Here is a 21,823-nt window from a genome sequence, read left to right on the forward strand (position 1 = left end):
TGTGATGGTAATTAGTTCTACTTTACACATGAATGAAAACTAATTATCATAAGAAAAACTTCGCACTTTGACTCGCTTTGAAGAGGAGGCAGAGTTAAACTCGGAAATGGCCTATTAAACAGGTAGGATTGTGACTAACCTGCGATCAGGCGTACTTTTCCTTAGACATGGTGGGAAAAGGTACGGCGTACTTTTTAGCGCCCTGTCTCAAGAAAAGTACGCTTGATCGCAGGTTAGATTGTGACTTATCCACGGAATAAAGCTATCGACAAGTAGTGCAACTGCGCTTGTCGTGTATTAATCATGAAGTATCCACCATACTTTGGCACGGTTTTCGACAGTTTTGTAAAGTAGCGGACATATTTCTGAGTGCACTGGACGTTGCATTTTTAAGCGTCTTACGAGCGCCGAAGGCGCGAGCTACCTAGGGGGGAATGTCCCCTCAGGAAATTTTTTTAAAAGAACACTCAGAAACGCTGTTTCCAGTGTTTCTAGAACCCAAGAATCAGTTTCCCAGGCAAAGCTGGAGTTCACTCAAATTCTCTTTATAAAGTAGGTTTAGTAAAATAAAACAAACCCCTCAAATATTGGCTTCAAAGTACCAGATATGGAATGGGAAACGTCCGGCATCCACCCTCAAACGAAAACCCTGCTTTGGCCGGCCAGATTCTGGGACGTGTGCAAAACCCGCAAAAAAGTACGCAGGACGACTATTTCTGACATTTTATTTTTGTTATGCATCATTCAACATTCAAATTAGCCAAACGCTGATTAGCTTATTGTTACAGACAACTTAAACCAAATATAGCTACTAAACAATTCGTTCACCACCAAACCTAACTACAATGTACTTTTAATTCAATGCGTAAAAACCTGGATACAATAAACTCCTAATTATCTATTGCTATATATTCTAGTTTACATTGAGAGCAAAAACAATGCAGTTTATCCACAAAATAATAGAACACACAAATCTAATAATATTGCAGTTCAACAAAACAAATTCACAGGAACCAAATAGCTCCATAAAAGAAACGGTATACGTTTTGCACAGGTGAAGCATTCGACATTTCTAGTCCGGGTAACACAGCTTTGAACTTTGTCAGTTTCTGGTCAAATATTATTTTGATAACGCATCCAGCCTTCCTCGAGTCCAAACTCTTGGTGACCACTTTAGATGATCAAGGAATTCAAAGAGTTTCTTTGTACTTAACTGGTTAAACAATGATGTTAGAATGATAGATTTTTAAAGAATGCACCTCATAATAACCAGTTGCAGGCTGAATTGCAATTGAAACTGAGATTTGACTTTCGTGTAACAAAAACGTTAAGCTTGGATGTCAATGGATGCGTTCTAAAACATTCTACGGTCCAATAAATTGGAGGTGTCATTGCTCTAAATTTGGGTTAGGGTTACGGTTAGTGAATAATACTGTTGAAGGGGTTACGAAGGAACTACTGGGCTCTACAGGAATGGTTTATTAATAATTCATTTGATTGTCAATGAATTGTAACCGAATTCCAAATCAGTGAACTGTTGCAAGCTATATTGAATATAAACCGTAACATATGCCAGAAACAGAATTTAGCACCACCATTTGCTACTTTTAATCAATGCCACAATACTGCCAAAAGTTGATCACAAAAAATACAAGCTGAAAGTCACCAAAGGCCATTTTGTTACTATTGTTCTGTGAGACATTGTTCTTGAAATTTGCTTTGTACACTGCAATCTAAGCCAATTAAAATAATGGAAACGGTTTACAAAGCATTTAGCAAAGATGAATAAAGAAAGATTAAAATGAACAATACAATGCCTAGGACTTGCTTTGAAGTTGTTCAGAGACAGATTTATGAGACAGCTCATCTGCAGTGGTTGCATGAATATATTTTGTTAGGCCGGCTACTTTTTTCTTGAAATCTTCACTTGAGGCTCCATGAATCATCTTTACTTTTGGATTACAGTCATCAGGACACCTGAGATAAAATATATAGCACCTTGTCACGTTGAAGGGTTTGGCTTCCTTTCTAAATTGAAGAAGCAGAGCGCACTAAACTATATCGAGTTGCAAGCGTGGCAACACAAAGATGAAGGAGCTCGAGGAGTGCCCTCCCTCGTGAAAACAAAAACAACAACAACTAAAAACGTGAAAGAAAAATAAGAATACAACAGAGTTCATAATCTAAAGGCTCCTGAATTGATTTCTTTTCTTATCTATTATCTGATTTTAACTCTGTTCTACAGACACCAAAGGAATTGTGGTGGCCACTCAATGGCCCCTGATCAAACTTACGTAATATGTCAAAAACTCGTGCTTCGCGTTTCATCAGGGGTTCCAAACACCTCGAAACAGATAAAAGCACGAATCCGCAGGCCGAGTACTTTTATTGTCTCGAGGTGTTTGGAACCCCTGATGAAACACGAAGCACCAGTTTTTGACATGACTTCTCAATCACGCCTAAAAATACAATGCCATAAACTATGCAAAATTAATGTATTTCCTGCGGGAATGGTAAATAGCTCATGCAAGTCTCTGCCTGTATTTTGAAAGCCATGTTAGCAGTGTTTAATTGCATTTGATGGTTATGGCTGAGAAAAAGAAAGGAAAACCGAGTCGTTGCCGAAAAGTGCATCTGAGGAACAAATGCTGGCTGATGAAGCTGTTCCACCTTCTACAAAGTACAAAACAAATAGGCTTTAAAAATAGTTCGGGAATGCCAGCAGCAAAGGGAGATGAAAGTACCGATTTTAGATCCCGGTGGTCTAATATAGGGTAGGGGAATTTAAACACGTTGTTTTTGCTTGTTTAGTATTATTTATTTCGGGAATAGTTTCACTTTTTATTTAAAGTAACATGCTCTTGTTTAATGCTGCATTCCACGAGGGAACTTTCCAGAATTGTAATTTCCACGTTGTAAAGATAACCGCCATGTTGGTTTTCAAATTGTCATGCAAAGTAACTTGTGTAATCATTATATTTTACTAGTAGGTGATAAACATTCAATGAACGTGAAAGAAATCATCACTGACCCGTCAGTGTGGGTAAGATGTTCGTTATAACCTCTCGAACTTGTGTTTTTTGCCCCTCAAAAGTCTGTAGCTAATTTGCATGATAATCGCAAATCCAACATGGCGGCCATCGTGAATAAGGTCTATTGAGGTTGCTAATTAAAATTCAAGTGTCTTGATCAGACAACAGGCTGTTGACACAGCTCCAACCTCTCTGGATCTCAGATTCCCCATTTGTCTACAAACATGTTTTTCTAGAATCGGGCTCTACAGTCACCAACGCACTCATAAACGTAACAATGAACACTGGCAATGAACACTGACAATGATTATTTACCAAGTAGACATTTTACTCGATAGAGGGATTGCCAACAACAACTACATTTATCAGTTTTTGAACTGGAGTAACCTTGATCTAGATTTTCATTGGTTTTCAAGATACATGCACCTGACCAAAATGGGGCACTCCGATTGGCTTATAACCGTATGAATAATTTCATGAGTTTGAGACCTTATGATCAAGTACAAGGAATAGTTACGTCTTTGCAAACGTTTGCCCTGTAGCACTTATATTTCAACAGACTTAACTATTAGAGGGAAATGTGAAGTGCTAGTTTTAATTTCTACCCATGTAAACCATAACACTCACATGGTTTATATGGGTAGACACCTAGCACTTCACATTACCCTCTAATAGTCAAGTCTGTTACCTTATGATCAGACTAAGGACAAAAAAGGTGTGTTGTATTTATTGTCACATTCTTTGTCAATAGTCTTCTGTTCAAAGCTCCTCACAACTCTTCACGTTTCCTAGTCACTTTCCAAACCAGAATTTTCATTCTTGCAGAACACCTTTCATATTCCTTCAAGTTTATTAACCCTTCCACACCAAATGGTGTTTTTGATCTCCATCACCTGTACAAGTGTGTGGCACAGTACAGTCTTTGGTATTTTCGCTTTGGACAATGTGTTGTAAAACAACACTCGGGGACTTCACATAACTGAGGAGAAAGTGCTGCCTTTGTGATGACAACTGCAAATGGTTTGAATTTCAAGTCTTCTCAGACAAGGATGATAAACTGTAGGCCCCGCCTCACAACCTTTCAATGTTCATCACCCTGTGGGACGTAAAAGAACCCACAAACTATTCGCAAAGAGTAGGGCCTGGAGTTCCAGTTGTTGTGGTCAGGTCTCATTTCATTCATTCATGGGTTGGGTCAAATTGCTAACGGACTGATAGCGGCTGCCAGCAGTGGCTGTATACGCTGAGGTCTGTTCTCACCCATAGATTCATAACTTGTAAAGCACATTTGAATATGCATATATACATATGTAGGAAATGCACTATATAAATCCATTACCATTGCTACATGTATGATATAGCACAAAAAAAAAAAAAAAGATTTTGACTCATTATTTTATTCCTGCAATGATTACAATGTTTTCGGGTGCAAATCCTCAGTGAGTTGCTCAGAGACGAATAGCAAAGGATATTTGGAGTATGAGTAGCCAATCAGAGCATGTCTTCAATGTTGTCCACTGTTTTAATATAATACTAATATATAATATATGCAAGATTAAAAGAAAACATAGGTTATACAAATTATATGAATAATGTACCAAAATGTACCGTATTTTAAGGTAGCACAAATGAAGGGATGAGAGGGAAAACGGGAATTAATGCTTCATTTTATCAATATTAAGATCATATCCACACCAAAATACATGTAAGAGTCTTCATTTTGCAGGACTTCAAACAAATTAGTTTTAAGTGACGCTTTGAAAGCTTTTTTGGGGTCTTTTTGTGTGAGTTGCAGGTTTCAAAATGCAGTCTTTAAAGTTTCTCACATTGCCACAATCAATGGTAATGCACAACACTGGCATTATTTAAGTATTTCCTGCACCTTCTCTTGTACTCGACAAGTTTGCTATTCTGCATTTAAAGTCACGGCATTCAATAGACCCTGATTAGACACGACAATGAAACTCTGCCATGCACAAAATATGCAGAATTTTAAAGATTAGACCTCAACATTTTAAAAAGTCACAGAAAATCAAGGATTTAAATGAATCAAAACATGCTTGTACCAATTTCCTCAATTTTATTTGCGCAAAAAAATAAAATAAAATGAAAAATAAAAAAAATAAAAAAAAAGAGAAAAAATATTTTTGTGGCATTTTTAAGTCAAGTAACATGGAACAAAACAAGTCCACTGCTATTCATAAATCTTTGCAATGTTTTTAGTGCATTTGGGCTTGTTTTCAGTCTTTTTAATCTCTGACTGGCCGACTGACAAGTGTTTTTTTCCTGGCATCCAAAATGCAAATACAGGAAAAAATTTCTGGCATTATTTTCAGAAGGAAAAAATACTTTCCTTCCTTGACTGCCATTGTACATGTACAGTTCTTTGGACCAACAGCAATATCACAAACCTCAGTCACCCAAGTAACCTTTAGTTTAATTTAAATAATGTTTATCTTCTTACCATGAAATCATAATTATCTTCTGTCCTACTGTACCCCTTTGGTCAACCCAGAAGTCAAAGATAACGAACTTTGGGTCTGAGCTGGAAGTTATTCTCTTTATCAGAGTTTCATACACCTCTTGGTTTTTCTTCTCTGCTCCAGGTTTCTTTTCAAATGGATCCCCACGCTCCTCAATGTCAATTATGCTTTGGTTGTGGATACCCAGGACGAGATAGCCAATTTCATGGTTTATCTGTAACTTTCTGTACTCCTCTATGAAACTATCACATACAGGGATACCTGTGCCTACCTAAAAAAAAAATGCTGATTATTAAAAAAATAAATGTATGGTCCTAACAGATAAGTGTTTGATCAACATAGTGTTAACACCACTGACTTTAATATGGTACAGGTTTGATTCTAGAGGTTTATATCAAATATGGGAGTTTGTTAGTTCTGTTTTTCTTCTAGGAGAGGATGTCAATGGGGACCGCTTTAGGGGTGGATGGGTTAACAACATCTAGGTCCACTTAAAAACTACAACCCTTTCAACCCACTCCCTCCTGGGGAGTGCAAGACTTGTAAATGGGAGCTGCATGAATGGGTCAAACCAGAGATTTTAACACAACACAGCAATGATTATTTTATAGCAAGTCATCAACACACCAGAAAATCTAAAAAAGATGCACCTTTCTTAATCTTGGACCTTTGCATGTTAGTGCAAACAAGTTTGAACTTACGTTCCTTGAAAGAAAGGAAGCACACGAGACTCTGTGTCCCACATTGAGCAGTTGTAATCATGCACGACCTTCACTGAAATTCTGTTTTTATACTGAAGATGACTCTTGAAATCCACAAAATTACAACAAAAGTTTGAAAGGATAACAGGGTACAAGAAGTTAATAGAAATAACATTTTAACCTACTGACTCCTGGGAGTGAGACCCAAAAGAATTTACTCTGTCCAACATCAGACAATTTACTTGCCAATGGGTGAAAGCTCATGAGACAATGGGTCCAAACAAAGTAAGAAATATTTTTGCAATCTTCAGCAAACACTTACCATGTTGAACCAACCAGCTGCAAGGAGACTCTTAGCAAATATTCGTCACTTTTTCTGTGAATTAAAACAACTGTGTGTTAATCTCATTTTCCTGTAGTTCTGAAAATAGTTTTGGATTAACTTTCCGCGACGGTAACCAAAGGTTGCTCTACTTCTTTAGCATACTACTGAAATCACTAAACTGTTTGCACCCCGAAAAAAATGATCAATCCCATTTGAATTTCGACTCGCTCGTGTGACCATTTGGAGTGGCCCAATTTGCAACATGTCATTCTTGATGTGACCGAGGCCATGGGAAAATAAAGAAACAGACCACGGCTTAAGATGAATGTGTTTGGAAATGATATGAGGTCACTGATAGTTGAGCGCTGGAGATGTTTCAACAGAGTTCTACTGCGGAAGTTTTAGAGACATAGGATTAAAGTACAAAATAAGTGGTCTTACAGTTTCAAAAATATGGAAGACGTTTTGTTTCGCCTTCGATGTTCCGCAATGACTGATAACAACAAGCGAGAAGAGATGTCAGATGTTTTCTTTTAATTTATTTGAAACATTACTGTACTTAAAATCACTTTGATCACTAAAAGAAACAGTTTATTTTTCTTCACGACTGACATTATGATAATTAAATTATTGCTATGTTGCAGATTCATATAATTTTCACAGAGAATTTGTCTTTGAATTTACGTCAACCAAAACAACAACAAGGGATAAAAACTCAAGTTATCATTGGATTGAGACTTCGGTATTGATTCCAGGGAACAATTTGTAGATACTGTACTGGTATTAAACCATACAATTTTGCTTTACAAGCATGAAATTTGAAACAAAAAAGCATTAACTGTTTACATTGAACTTTATCGCAAGTATCACATTTTTATTTTCTTTTTGGTCAAGGATGCAAGTCTTTACACTACCTGCTTTACTGATGGTTTGCTTTTTATAAGCAGTTGCACCAAATCTAGTTCTGCATGGCTCTTCCAGGTTTTTCTGTCGACCCTTAGCCGTGTGACGATAGAAGTAAATTTGGGGTGCATGTTTGACAAAACCTGTCTTCCATATTTTTGAACCTGTAAGACCACTCTTTTTGTACTTTAATCCTGTCTCTAAACTTTCCCGGCTAGAATTCTGTTGAAACAGCTCCCCCTCCGCTCACTCACATCACTTCCAAACAGTGGAAAGTTCCTTGTTTACATTCATCTCAAGCCATGGTCTGTTTCTTTATTTTCCCACCGCCTCACTCACATCAAGTCTAGAATGACATATCACAAATCGGGCCGCTCCAAATGGTCTTGTGAGCAAGTTGAAATTCAAATGCGATCGATTTTTTTCGGGGTGCAAACAGTTTAGTGATTTCAGTTATAATAATTCAATTTATTCTGAGATACAAAAGATGTCATTGCTGGTTGCTGTATCAATGTGGGAGTCCCCTTGTTCAGGATAATGTGTTGCGAAGACTACTCCATATTTTGATAACCAAAGATGGATACTTTAATTAGTTACATGATTTTGTAAACTAGTCAGAATTATCACAAATATTGTTTTCCTAGATCTAAAAGTCCAAGTGATCTTCTAAAAGGTTCTGTCTGTTTAAAGGGTTGTAAATTAAAAGAAAAGTTTTCTGAACAACAGTTACAGTGTGAGTTAATCAGGTTTATCTTGAGCTTTTATCTTGAGTTTTGATGCAACAGCAAGGGAGACCATGATAAAGTCCATTTATGCATATGAAGTTGAAACCTTGGATGGGAAGCAACAAAAAAGTTTTTAACCAGAATTCAAAACAAAACTTATCTTGCACACCTAAAGATAGGATGAACGAAAATGAAGAGAAGTACTGCAGCAAAAAGAAGCAAACATTGTAAGAGCCCAGGAAGGGGGTTGCTCCCATATAAAAAGGATGGGGGTTCTTGTCGTACTTTTTAGGGGTTAAAAAAGCGGTTTTGGCACCTCTTAGGATGTTAAGCCTCAAAAGATCCACAGCAGGAGCTTTAGCTGTACCTTTTAGGGTATTGAACCAAAAATTTATGACAGGAGACATTTGACAATTAACTAATTTTTGATTTTGTGTAATTAAAACCCACAATTTGGTACCTCTTACAGGTGAAAAAAGTTTCAAGCCACGCCCACAAGACAGGATCTTAGTACCTCTTAGGAGTTCTTTTCAAAATTTCCTACGAGCACCCCCGTCATTTTATATGGGAGTCCACCCCCAGGTGTAAGAGGTGTGGGTAAAGAAAAAGGGAGAGGAAGATGGGGAGAAAGAGAGGGAAAAATGAAATCTATTTTCCTTCATTCAATAAGTGCAAGTTAGACATGTATGTAATCGATAAGTTTGGTACATGTAAAGTACTTGTATCGTTCTTCAAAACAACTAAACAGTGCAAATGCATAATTGATTTCTTCTGCGTGCATATTAAATTTCCTGTACGGAAATCGTTCCAATATTTAAAATACGCATGCCTTGCCTAGAAAGCCTTGCCGGGTTGCCAGATAACCCCTCTAGATTTTTTTTTTCTAGAATACCAATGAAAGTTTCAAGAACGAAAATGTAACTTAATCTTTCTCCGAACGAAAAAAAACATCGTTTGTTTTATCTTGCGTGACTTTGAGGGCGTGTCACAATGTATAAAGGAAACAAATTCCTACCGGCAAACGAGTGTTGAAATCTCCCTAACGAAGATACATCTAACCTGTGTATACGGTAACCCAACCAAAACGGTATAGTCCGCCGTGTTTTAAAAGTCCTTAGTCACATAACACTTTTATCTAACCTTGTATTTGAAAGAAAACGGGCGAGGTAAATATAGATCGTGCGAGGTGACGACGTGATGCTCCGACAGCGATGTGACCGGTTTTCCCAAACAGTTCACGATTAATGTCGGGTAAAACGTCCGTAGCCTGAATATTAGCACACGAAGTTTCACATCAAGCCTTAACTTTCAATTTTCCTGCTCAATTTCTCTGTTTTAAAGCGGTGTATGGACACACGCGAGTACATTGCAACGTTGCGAAATCAGAACACATTCGAAACCGAACAACAGATCGGGAATGAAATTACAACATGTTGCGATTTTATCTAGTAGATAAAAATTATTTTCTGCCAAATTGGAAAGCAGCAAATAAAACAATACGTATATTTACCTAATGTTCTAATAGGAGGAAAAGAACATACAACACGCCACACTTACCTTACAAAAACGAATAATACTTGGTCGAAATGAATGTGCGAAAACCCGTATGTAGGTGGGGAGGTCGAAATTACTTCGTCCTTAGGTCTCCCCAGTGCCAAATGGCCTCCATAGCTCTTAGGAGGCCGGGCACGAGTCATTGCGGGAGGGTAACACGAGCTCTTCCTCAAATGAAGGATTATTCTTCATTGTCACTTTGCCTTAAATGAAGTATTATCCTCTATTTTGACCACTCTGTCCCAGGACTTGTGGTAGCAAATAAAAAGAAAAAAGTAAAAGCTGTCTCTGGCGGCCACCCAAAGCAGGGAAAAGTGCCCTGGGGACGAGGTTGGACTAAATCCAGGAATCGATCCGACATCTTTTTGCCTCGTTTCGAATACGGCGCTTGTCACGGCATCACGTGTGCGACAGCTTCTTAAATTTGCATGAAACATTGTATTTTTGTTATCTACGCCTTGTCATTTAATTGATACCCACGTTATCAGCTTATGAAGCTTACTGATTCCTTCACTTTGTGAAAAAAGGTACCACGAGGCTAAACACAGGAATCTACGCCTTGTCATTTAATTGATACCCACGTTAGAGCGAGTTTCAATTGAGTGTCGTAAAACCAAAACCAAAGTAATTACTTTGGCCAATCAAAAAGGACTGAGACAATCACGCAAACCAATCAAAACTCGAAGTAATTACATATAGCCGACACAAAGCGCGGGAAAATGTGCACGCGTGAGCCACGATTGGTTTTGGTTTCACTTCTGATTGGTTGAAAAAATGGCGCGAGAACTTTGAACCAATCACTGAGTGAAGTAATCATAAACCAAAGTAATTATCTAATTACTTTCGACACTCAATTGAAAACCGCTCTATCAGCTTATGAAGCTTATTGATTCCTTCACTTTGTGAAAAAGGTACCACGAGGCTAAACACAGGAATCGATCCGTCCATTCATGTGTTCGAAGAACAAAGTATATCATTGCCTGATAACTTGAGAACTACAGAATCGCTTTCACTGTTTAGAAAAAATCTCAAACGAATGACGCTGTCCTCATACAACTGTAATAGGCCATTTCCGAGTTCATATCCGCCTCCTCTTCAAAGCGAGTCTAAGTGCAAAGTTTTTGTGATGGTAATTAATTCTACTTTACTATGAATGAAAACTAATTTCATAAGAAAGACTTCGTACTTAGACTCGCTTTGATGAGGAGGCAGACATGAACTCGGAAGTGACATAAAGTTACTTACTTACGCAAGTAATTCTCAGGCAAAACGGAGCATTCTAATTGGCTGCTATTTGGTCGGAATTTTACAGTACGGACCATTACCATGGAAACACTCTCTCTCTCGGAAAATTCAAGTTGAAATACAGAAAGTTCTAAAAAACAGGAAAATTTAATGTTTTCGTCACAACAGTACAACTATAGCGAGCGGAATTTAGTTTGACATGTAAAAGGTTACCTTTCAAAGTCGGTCCTTTTTTGTACGGACCTTTAGCCTGTTCCAGGCTCCCAGATAGTAGGGAAAGAGAAAAAAAATGCGTGCGAAAAATGAGTGGGGGCACGCAGTTGTTTTCGTTTTCCCGACTATGTGGGAGCCTGGAACAGGCTAACGGACCTTAGGCCAATATTCTTCAGTACAGCCCTCGCGATAACACATCTCACGATAACTCACACATCTCGCGATAACACATCTCACCATTTCGTAAGTCGATCAGTATATTAAGTGCCACTGTATCCTTACTTTTTTCCTTCAGATTTTGAAAATGTGTTGCTTAATTAACACCGGTACCTGACTGACAAAATTTTGAGCTTTGACTTTTATCCAAAGGCCGTTTACTTTGAGTGTAAGTTTTGCCAATACTCACGTTCAAACCTGACCGATTGGACTTCAGATAGTTGGATCCAGGGAAAAGTGACGTCATGCAGCTTATTATATATGCAAAAGCCGAGTTTAAAAGTCTCATCATCATCAAGTGCCATCTACGAGAAGTAGGTCGGCTATCATGGATCTCCAGCTGTTCCGATCTTCCGTTCCTCTTACACATCCATTATAGGTGTGTCCTAACCGTTCTTTGATGTTTTTCATCCAGGTCTTACAACCCTTTTAAGTCTAAAAGCCCAAAACTCCCGTGCTGCATATTAATGCTGCCGCGTGCACACGCATTCCATTCTTAGGACGCGTTCGATTGACCCTATTCCTAAATAAGAATATGCGGAGTGATGATTAAAACGGTATGTTTGGCGCGTTTCAAAGCAGCAAGAACAATTAAAGTATGTTTGAAATGGCATTTTAGCAGATGTTTGACAATTTTAATGGGAATCTCCGTAAAAACGAAGGATTTTTAAATTATATTCCATGTATTCCTATTCCGGAATACGGTCAATCGAACGCATCCTTAAACTAGTGAGTCTTTGACGTCATTTTCTCCTCGATCCAACTCTATCAAGATCTTAAAGTTAGTAATGGCGGACCATTCAAAAGGAAAATTCCCGTTAAAATAAAGAAGTATCTTTTTGAAATGAAGGCTTAAAACTTTGGTCACTTAGTATTTAGTTAACATAAGATTTAAATCCAAAGAAAAATAAGAATTGAATTTTTTTGGCCACAGTAGCACATTGTAGAAACTTGTAAAGCCTGTTTTACACTGCGACATGAGCATAAGCATAAGCATAAGAAAAAGGTATCGTTTCCATTTTCTAATGCTTATGCTTTTGTCGTTAATAGCTGTGTAAACCGGAGCAACATACACATCCGCCATTTTGGAACGTGGCTTGTCTCATTCTCCTGCGAGTTTCTTGCCTGGAGGTAACTGCGCTTGTGTATGTCACTTTTCTTATGCTTATGCAACAAGTGTGAACTTCGTCATGCTTATGCTTATGCTTGTGTCGCAGTGTAAACCAGGCTTAACGGATCCGTTTACTGAATGCAATCAATGCCGTTAACAATAGTATTAATGTGAACATTGACATTGCGTTAATGTGAACAACTATTCTACGATCGCACTTGCAGTCAAGCTATGTCAAGCGTGACCGGTATCCCGACAAGACTGAAAGGAACTTTCCGAGATTTGAATGGAATCTTGAAGATCTTTCTGAAAGTTGCTACGAAAAATGCACAATAGTTGAACATTAATTTATCAAACGCTTGAAATAGATTTCACTTTTCAAACATCGTTTATTTTATAATAAAACGAAAGTTCATAGCTAACTATTTTCGATATATCAAGGAAATATTCCACGGGAATTTAGATCTCGAGAGCAAAGTTCAAAACTGGCACGCAGATTTGAATACTCGGTTCAAAATTTCAAAACAACTAATCACAAGTAACACAGCTTGACTGTAACTCTAACGTTAATCAGGTCAAGGAATGTGGACTTTGTACAACGGAATTAAACTGGATATGAAACTCTGATATGCGATAACGACGGCGGACTGAGCATAAATCAGAGTAAACAGAAAAACAACGATATTAACCAAGAATGTAACATAAAAAAAAACACTGAAATATTGCGAACTTTAAAGGAAATCGGCTAAAAATCTTTCGAACAGAGTGTAGGCTACCCGTAGCCTCTTGTTTATTGTTGCATTTGACGTTTGGAGAACGCATACTATTCGTGTCGCTTCTTTCTGGGTGGGGTGCAATTTTAGGGGTGGTTCCACTCGCCTCGATGTCGTGCGAGGGCCTCCAGCAAAGGTCAAATTGTATCACGTGTGGGAGAATTCTCCACAGTTATGCAACCCGAGACACAATCAAAATTCTTGTGATGTTACAGCCGTGTTTACATACTCTCACCTAAACACGGCTATTGACCAATGAGAGTGCGCGTACTATCCTAATTGTTTTATAATGTTGTGTTCAAACTGGTTTTTGACACTGCCACACTTCACCAATCCATGATTGTTACAAGATTAATTTATGTATTTGTGACGTAAGGGCAGATATTGTGCGTTGATTGGCTAAAAGGCACAATACTGGGCGGAAAAAGCTGTTCTTAAGATAGACGGACACCTCGAGAAAACGATAACGCGTGATCCAAACCAAAAAAAAATGGCCGGCGTGAACTCGCGTTTCGCATTTCTGAATCGGAAATATTGAGATTACAATATGATGCTCACGAAAAAATACAAAGAGGGGCCACAAAATTTAGCCTGAAAGTTTTCCAAGGTAAGAGGGAATTTCACATTTTTGCCAACCGACGTTTGACTTCCTTTTCCCAAACGATTATTGCTAAAAATTAAACAATCTTCACGCCAACAATTTGTTTCCCTCGGAGTAATTACACTTTGTACACTGGTTTGACCAACAAAGCGAATTGAGGTAGTGGCTGCAAGTAAACAAGACGAGTTATGTTACAACAAAGCAACGCTCATCTCTTTGAGCCGCCATTGACAGTGAAATTGTTATAACAAGACTACACGTTCTCTTACCGCGAGCAGTTGGTTTCTCCTACGCTTCCCGAGAGGGGAACCACTGCGAGCAACCGTTAGTTTGTTTGAGTGAGCCGCAGTCCACCGTCAAGGACGAATAAATTAAATTTGAACCGTGAAGTGAAGTAAAGCTGTTAGTCTCTCCCCACGGGGCAAGGATAACAAAAATCTGTTAAAAATAGCATTTTTGCCGATGTTTGACAATTTTAACGTGAATCTCCGTAAAACGAAGGATTTTTAACTTATATTCCATGTATTCCTATTCCGGAATACGGTCAATCGAACGCACCCTTAATCGAAACGATCTACCAATGAAGGCCAGCATTTGGTGTCCAAATGTGCAGATTGCTCTTGAAGTAAAAGAACCTTAAAGTACATATCCCGGTCAAACAGAATGAATTGCGCGCATAAAGTGCGAAATCCGTCATTCCTGATGGAATTTACGATCTGACATGCTACACTTTTCCTAAGCAAGAGCAAGATTTTGAAGTCTGTGAAATTAAAGCCACCAGATGTCTCTTCTGAATTTGTTAGTCATGCAAATCAGGTGTTAGACCGAAAGCCGCTGGAATGTAAGTTAGCAATCCTTCTTTTTTTACGGAGATTCACGTTAAATATGTCAAACATCGGCTAAAATGCTACTTTAAACATATTTTTATTATCCTTGCTGCTTCGAAATGCGCCAAACATACCGTTTTAATCACCACGCCACGTATTCTTATTCCGGCATAGGGTCAATCGAACGCGCCCTTAGTGGTAGCCTTAGTGTAAGGGTATTAGCAATAGCCAGCAACCAAGGAACTATTTTCCCATTCTTCCCACGGGTGCATTACTGTTAAATACACCTTTAACATCTATAGTGGCATTTGTTAGTTTTCAGATGCATGACTTGGTAAAACCCGCTGACCAGCGGGACACATTATCCATTCAGGACCTAGATAAACGACTTACAGTAGCTCCCTAGGAGTTCACAGCATGAATGGCAGGCAATAGCTTCGCAATAACAATCCAAATTACTCCAAATTGAGGTCTTCAAATAAAAGAAAAAAGAATTTTACTGCTTTCAAAGTTTTGGCTATGTTAACAAGATCTTACTAGAAACGTTTTTGCCATTATTGCCTTTAAATAAGTCCCCGTAGTGTCTTTTATCTGGATGAAAAACATGGCCAACAGACAATAATCTTTCATAAGAATGATTTTGACAAGTGCTAGACAACTATTCTGTAATGGCTTCTCAGTGTTACAACCGAACAATGATATGATTTATTTTCCTTCCTGACTTGTCATGTTTGTTAGGGACAGTCAAGACTTGACCACTGCCCCTTTCACTGAACCCTTGCTCATGGCTACGATGGAAAGTCGTCAACGAAGAAGGCTCCTTGTGCCAATAGACCTGAAGTGAACACGGAAAAAGGTCACAGCGAAGATGTCAAAAGCACTCAAAAAACGATTACGTTTGCCTGGTGGTCATGGCGTGGCACGAGATGATAACACCATATCTGTAGACGGCATTCTGTTTCTAGTGATGTAAACAGTTCTGATATTACTTTGGCAAGGAGAGATTTGACCTTAGTATTTTTCTTGCATGTCACTTCTTCCCCTTGCCACCAGAAAAAAGCGGCTTGCCTTTATCTTTCCCACGTAGCTTGATACCTGCAAAAAAGAACACCGCACGATTCATTCAATAGTACAACATTTGTAATATTCTGCAACACTATACATCATGTAACTTGCACTGTTGGTTATTTGTACAGTTGCAGAAACGATGACATTTTTTCATCATCAGCTTTATGCAAAAACTATCACTTTCTTGAAAAAGGGTTCTCTTTCATAAATTATTGTTTCTAAAAAGTTCCAACCTCCTGCAGCAGTGAAACTGATGTAACAGGCGAATTTAGATAAACAAACAATAAAAACGAATGACAGCATTCCCTTCAAGGTGATCAAAGATGCAACACTTGCCAAGTTCCAAATTGTGCATCACATCTTGCCAACCAAAGCTAGTCTTTGCAGAGATAAAATCATCGAACTTGATAGCTGTCATCTTTGCCAGCAAAGGCAAACACTAGACCACCTTTTTGTTTTTTGTCCAAACATGCAGACCTTCTGGACAAGATTTTCTCATTGGGTGGAATGTTAAGAACGATGGTTCACCTGATTTGACCCCAAAAGACACAACATATGGCATAACAAATTCATTCAATTCATGGTTCTAAAATTTCTCCATGTGGGCAGACTTTTCACAAATACAGATACATCCAGGAATGTCCCTAATTACCAGTAGATGCACACAGATTTCATTAAGTGTCAGGAAGTGTCCAGTTGCTCTTCTCCACAACTTCAACATCACTCGTGAATTGGAATACAGACAATAAACGCCACACAGTGTTCCCCAAATGCTGCTCCCCAAATAAATATTTAACAGCTGCATATAACCCAAGCTAAAAATAATGCTAACCTTTACCAATACCTCATTGTTGGAAAGAGGTAGCAAAGGCTTAGACCAAAAGGGACACAAACACGAAGACGCTCTATAAAAGGCATGGTGCCTTAGGCACAATGTGACATGCAAATGATTTATCAATCAACCGTGGATGCAACCGAGAGCTCTGTGATAATTTGTTCAATAAGAAGGTCCCTTACAGCAAAGTGTCCGTAATATGTCATAAAATGTTATGTCGTTCTTTTTTTAAAATCCCCCGTCCCTTTTCTTCGTGCTAAAAATATCTTTTTGGACTTTCCCTCTCTGTGTTGCTGTTTGTTGATCACCATCTTGGATAATTAACCAGTTGTGCTTGAAATGAATAAATTCGAACAAAAGCAGTGTGTGAAGCGCCCCTTTTATAGTCCATCTTCATGTTTAAAGGGACGTTGGAAGTCAAAACTGGGCATGCATCTAATTATGAAGATTTTCTGGACATAAGTGTGCAAATAGGGAGAACTTAACAGACTCAGATCAGCCAAGTCATTCTAAACAAAAGACGACAATATTAGTTTCATTCAAACATTTAAGGTACCATACATTCCAGTTAAGCCAGTTGTGGTTCCATAATTTAGCACATGCATATCTGTACCAAGAGCAAACAAGCCAGGATCTCCAAATGACTTTTGCTTGTAACAATAAAACGACTGCTGTCCTCGATTCTTACCTAGTGCACGCTCAATTTTGCTGAGGATCTGATTATTTGGAATAGCTTTACCAGACTCGTAATCCATAATCACTTGCGGCTTTTCATTTATTTTCTATTAACACAATTTTAAAAAAAAATTGAATCACAATAAATTAATAAGCCTACAGGTAAGTGCAATAAAAGCAACTACGACTTGTACAGGTCTACAGTACTTAAAAAAGAAGCCCAAACAAATTCAGTTAAGGAGCACGAAACGAAATTAGAGTGTGATTGCTTAGGTTGCAACTTTCCCTCCTAAGAGACTGAGTGACAACTAGAGAGCTTACTACATGTCTAATACCATACAATTTTACTTGCCAGTGGGGGCCAGTTTAGATGTGAAAGGGCTACTGGCTTCAGCTCCCATGAATTTCCTTTAGCTCAGAAGTAATATGTCTTAATGAGTTATCAACAGTTAACAGTTACAAGTTTGATTTCTGTTTGGCACACTTGGATTTTTTTCTGAGCATGCTCACCTCATAGCAGAAAATTGGATCATTTCACGAAGGTTCATGAAAAAGATTTTGCACATGGTGGACGTGCACTTAGCTTCTAAGCTAAATCACAGGAACTTTACCTCACTTTTTCCTAAATTAAGACCCTTTGGATCATTGTTAATCTTCCCAACTTTATTTTCAATAAAATAATTTTGCTGTTTTACAGCCTCATTTCAAGCTGTAAAACAGTAACCCCATGAATGCTTTGTGTGAGTATTTTTTAATATCTTGCTAAACGTTCACATGCTGTTCAAAATTAAGCTTACTGCTGATAAGTCCTTCTGTGTTAATTTCTTCTCCACTCTTCCCTGCTGAATGAGCTTACCAACGTCAAGGGAAACTTTGTCATCTGTCAAACAAATAGAAAGACAAACATTACTGTACACTCTACTTGTTCATCACAAATTAGAAAACATCATCAAAAGCACATTTTACTGAGACAGACTAGTTATTGTTGAGTTAGGATTTCGAGTTGGATTTCGAGTTGGATTTTCGAGTTGGATTTTCGAGTTGGATTTTCGAGTTGGATTTTCCAGTTGGGTTTTCCAGTTGGATTTTCGAGTTGGATTCCAAGTTGGATTTTCCGGTTGGGTTTTCCAGCTGGATTTCGAGTTGGACTTTCAAGTTCGATTTTCAAGTTGGTTTTCGACTTGGTTGAGTGTAAAATGTAGACTGCAGACCAGGGGTAAAATGCAGACTAAGGTTATAATGTCACTGCTAAAAAAGCCCAAACCCTTTAGAAGTGCTAACCTTAGGCCTAATGAGGCATGAAACAATATTTAGGTTAGGGTTAGCCTGGTTAGGGTTAGGGTTAGCCCGGGGGAGGGGGGGGGGGGGGTGACGGTTAGGTTACAGTTAGGGTTAGGGATATATAAAAAATACAGTCTTTTACTGATGGCAAAGACTTTATCATCTAATACTTTCACCTACGTGAAGAAATATAAAAGTGTAAAGATACACTTTTATATTTCTTCACGCGCAACCCAAAAGGAGACCTTCACAGCCATATATGATTGCGTTTTGCCCAGAACACCTTAAGTGATACCACAATCCAGATTTTATAGCCCTAAGCGAGATGACGAGCATCCCTCCCCTTTTCTTATGTGTTAGCACTTCTCAATGACTTCTAAAAAGTTTGGGCCTTTTCAACAGTTACATTATAACTGTCTGCATTTTATCCCTGGTCTGCAGTCGACATTGTACAAACACTAACCAAGGCAAAAGCCAACTGGAAAACCCAACTGGAAAACCCAACTGGAAAACCCAACTGGAAAATCCAACTGGAAAATCCAACTGGAAAATCCAACCAGAAATCTAACTCGAAATCCTAACTCAGTAAATAGGCAACCTCCATTTTACTCCCACAGGTCAGTGGAGTGATGTGTTGTCAAGCAAATTAGTCTTCGAAAAAACACAATTTTAAGGGCTGATTTACACGGTAAGATTTTTGTTGCATGAGACAAGCTTTCGACAGGCCTACACCTCGTCTTGTTGTGTACGTCGGAAAAAAAATTGTAGTATTTTAAACAATTCATGTTTTAAAACGCTGCAACAATTATTGTAAGTCATGTTGTGGGCCTGTCGTAAGCTTGCCGCATGCAACAATAATTGTACCGTGCAAATTGGCCCTATGAATGAGGTACAAACTGTACACAGTGACAACGGGACATTCATTTCTTTATGCACAGTGTAACACTTACGGTGTAATTCTTCTGTCTCTCGGTCAAGTTTAGCAGAATCCTTGTGTGCAGAATGCTGTTTGTTGCCCCCTGCACCATCTAAAATGGAAATAATTCAACACCATCAACCAAGAGTGCCACTTTTGATGGTTAATGCCAAATTCTCAGAATGAGCAGATTGCCCTGTTTCTCCTACATTACTTTTAGGGGCAGGAAAAACATCTACTCCTGGTCTGCTCCAAACTAATATTTCAATCATAATTTGCACACTGTAACATCTGTCCTACAACTTGTGATGCAACGGTTTGCAGCACTGGCCAATGAAAATCTTTCTTTAACCTCATGTGATCATCAAAAACAAGACAAGTTGCAAGATATGTTGCCTAGTGTAATAACCATCAAGCAACTTGTTTTGCAATGTAAGAACTTTTGTTGTAACGAAAATGCAAGACGAGTTCAATGCAAGAAAAATTGCCGTGTATAACAGCACCTTTAGTCTTATACGGGTTGACCAAATTTATTCTTTATAAAGTAAGGAAGCTGCAACAAACTTTTCTCTCACAAGTTGCCCTTACAAGACCTTGGAATCTTTCTCTTACCACCACCTTACATTTTTGTGTAGTTTCAACAGCTACACCATGTCTTTGAGCTGAAGCAACAGCCTGTAAAGCAAAAGATATTATTCAAAAAGCAATCATTAAGAGAAGTCTTTGAATAGAGGTGGATTCTTCCTGAAAACTGCCTTCTTTCCACTGGATGTTGACTCTGAAGTTGAGAAAATGCCGGGAGAGACTTGGTCCAAGTTGTGGCAACACCTCAGCAAAGATACAACTTCTCAACATGGTAGCTTTCAAATTCACCTGTACTCTCTAATTTCAATATTATTTCATTGCCTTTCCAATTGATCCTCTGCATATTTTACGATACAATTTAAATTATTAAAATGTCTTTGGAGAAAACAACTTTGCAATGGACAACCCTGCTTGTATCCAGACCTTATGTAACTCCAAGAACTCAGTCAACTCTGAGCAGCACACTTGAGCAACAATTAATTTTAAAGACAAAATCCTGATAGAGTGCCAAAAACTATTTGCACAATTTTTCTTTTTTTCCAAAACAAAAGCAAGAAAAACCTATAGCTATTATAATACTTTAACCAATACCTAGACCAGACATTGGGCTTCTGTTCCCACTTTTTTATAATGTGGTTCAATGCAATTATTGAACTTTGTTAACATTAAGAATAATAGTCTCCCAACAAGTTTTAATAGCTTTCACATGGCTTTGTACGTTATTTTGGGTCACCAGCTACTGACTACGTATTTAATTTATTGTTATATGTTAATTGTAACTCTGTAAATTGTGCAGTGCAAATAAATTGCATGAGCGGCTTCAATCGCTTTAAGGTTCTTAAATTCTTCGGAAATGGTCAGAATCATCCCAACAGTGTTTGCATTTCTGTCATGGTTTGAAGACTGTTTCTTAAGTAATGTCATAAATTGTTTCTGTGTCCAGTCTTTGCCTATTTGTTTGCATACCCCATCCCTCTTCTGGGGGGTTGTTGTTAGTTATCCTTGTTATTACTTTCTTATTAAGCTTTTTTATCACTGAAACACAGTTGGTAACTGGTTTGAACAGAGCAGCCAACTGTTCACATCGTCAAAATTAATTTAATTTGAAAGAAAGGATCTGTCAATTTAAGGAACAAAGTAGCCGACTTCTCTGGGTTGTTGACCAAGCGTGAGGTCAAGATGGCTGGATATTGGCCAAGCTCTTTTTTTGCGTGTTTGTGGTCGAGGTCCATAAACACACAAAAAAAGAACGAGGCCAATATCCAGCCATCTTGACAGAACAAGCTTGGTCAATAAAGGATTTATCATAGAGAATAAAACACCACAAAATGATCTTTGATCTTGCAGGACCCAGCAAGAAATCCTGAGGGGGCAAAATATATGGGTTATTGATCAAGCGTGAGGTCAAGATGGCCGGATATTGGCCAAGTTCTTTGTGTTTATAGCCCGTGACGTAGTCGAGGTCCATAAACAGGCAAAAAAAGAGCGAGGCCAATATCCAGCCATCTTGACAGAACAAGCTCGGTCAATAAAGGATTTATTATATGACTTAAAACACCAAAAAATGATCTTTGATCTTGCGGGACCAAGCGAGAAATCCCGAGCGGGCAGTATCGCTCCATCTTGCCCGCTCAGGTAGCCAATCACAGCGTGGGATTTGGTTCATCTTGCCCGCTTACTGAGCTAGTCATATAATAATGCTTCATAATATTATTTCTTCCACTGTATATAATATTCTTTTGAGACACTGGTGC

At 38.3% G+C, this 21,823-nt stretch overlaps 1 protein-coding gene and 1 long non-coding RNA gene across 5 annotated transcripts in view; both read right to left on the reverse strand.

The window, feature by feature from the left end:
* Positions 1-708: 708 nt before the first annotated feature.
* Positions 709-9,815, reverse strand: LOC138025033 (uncharacterized). Of its 3 annotated transcripts, none has more exons than XR_011127126.1 (4): positions 9,727-9,815; positions 6,539-6,592; positions 5,497-5,786; positions 709-1,977 (listed from the first exon to the last, which is right to left on the reverse strand). It is a non-coding gene; the product is annotated as an uncharacterized lncRNA (long non-coding RNA). The 3 variants fall into 3 exon arrangements; XR_011127129.1 differs by lacking the exon at positions 9,727-9,815 and adding an exon at positions 9,185-9,304; XR_011127127.1 differs by lacking the exon at positions 9,727-9,815 and adding an exon at positions 8,175-8,193.
* A 5,373-nt stretch (positions 9,816-15,188) lies between these two features.
* The window catches only part of LOC138025018 (endothelial differentiation-related factor 1-like), a 7,436-nt gene continuing 801 nt past the window's right edge, over positions 15,189-21,823 (reverse strand). The window contains exons 2-6 of one of the 2 annotated variants that reach the window (XM_068872252.1): positions 20,108-20,159; positions 19,519-19,596; positions 18,085-18,167; positions 17,301-17,394; positions 15,189-15,804 (exon numbers count right to left, since the gene is read on the reverse strand). In XM_068872252.1, the coding sequence (XP_068728353.1) occupies positions 15,740-15,804; positions 17,301-17,394; positions 18,085-18,167; positions 19,519-19,596; positions 20,108-20,159 (372 nt within the window). In that variant the 3' untranslated portion in view covers positions 15,189-15,739. The remainder of the gene's footprint in view (positions 15,805-17,300; positions 17,395-18,084; positions 18,168-19,518; positions 19,597-20,107; positions 20,160-21,823) is intronic. The other variant, XM_068872258.1, reaches the window with a different exon arrangement.

This window comes from Montipora capricornis, chromosome 2, assembly GCF_036669925.1.
Source record: "Montipora capricornis isolate CH-2021 chromosome 2, ASM3666992v2, whole genome shotgun sequence".
Lineage (NCBI taxonomy): Eukaryota > Metazoa > Cnidaria > Anthozoa > Scleractinia > Acroporidae > Montipora > Montipora capricornis.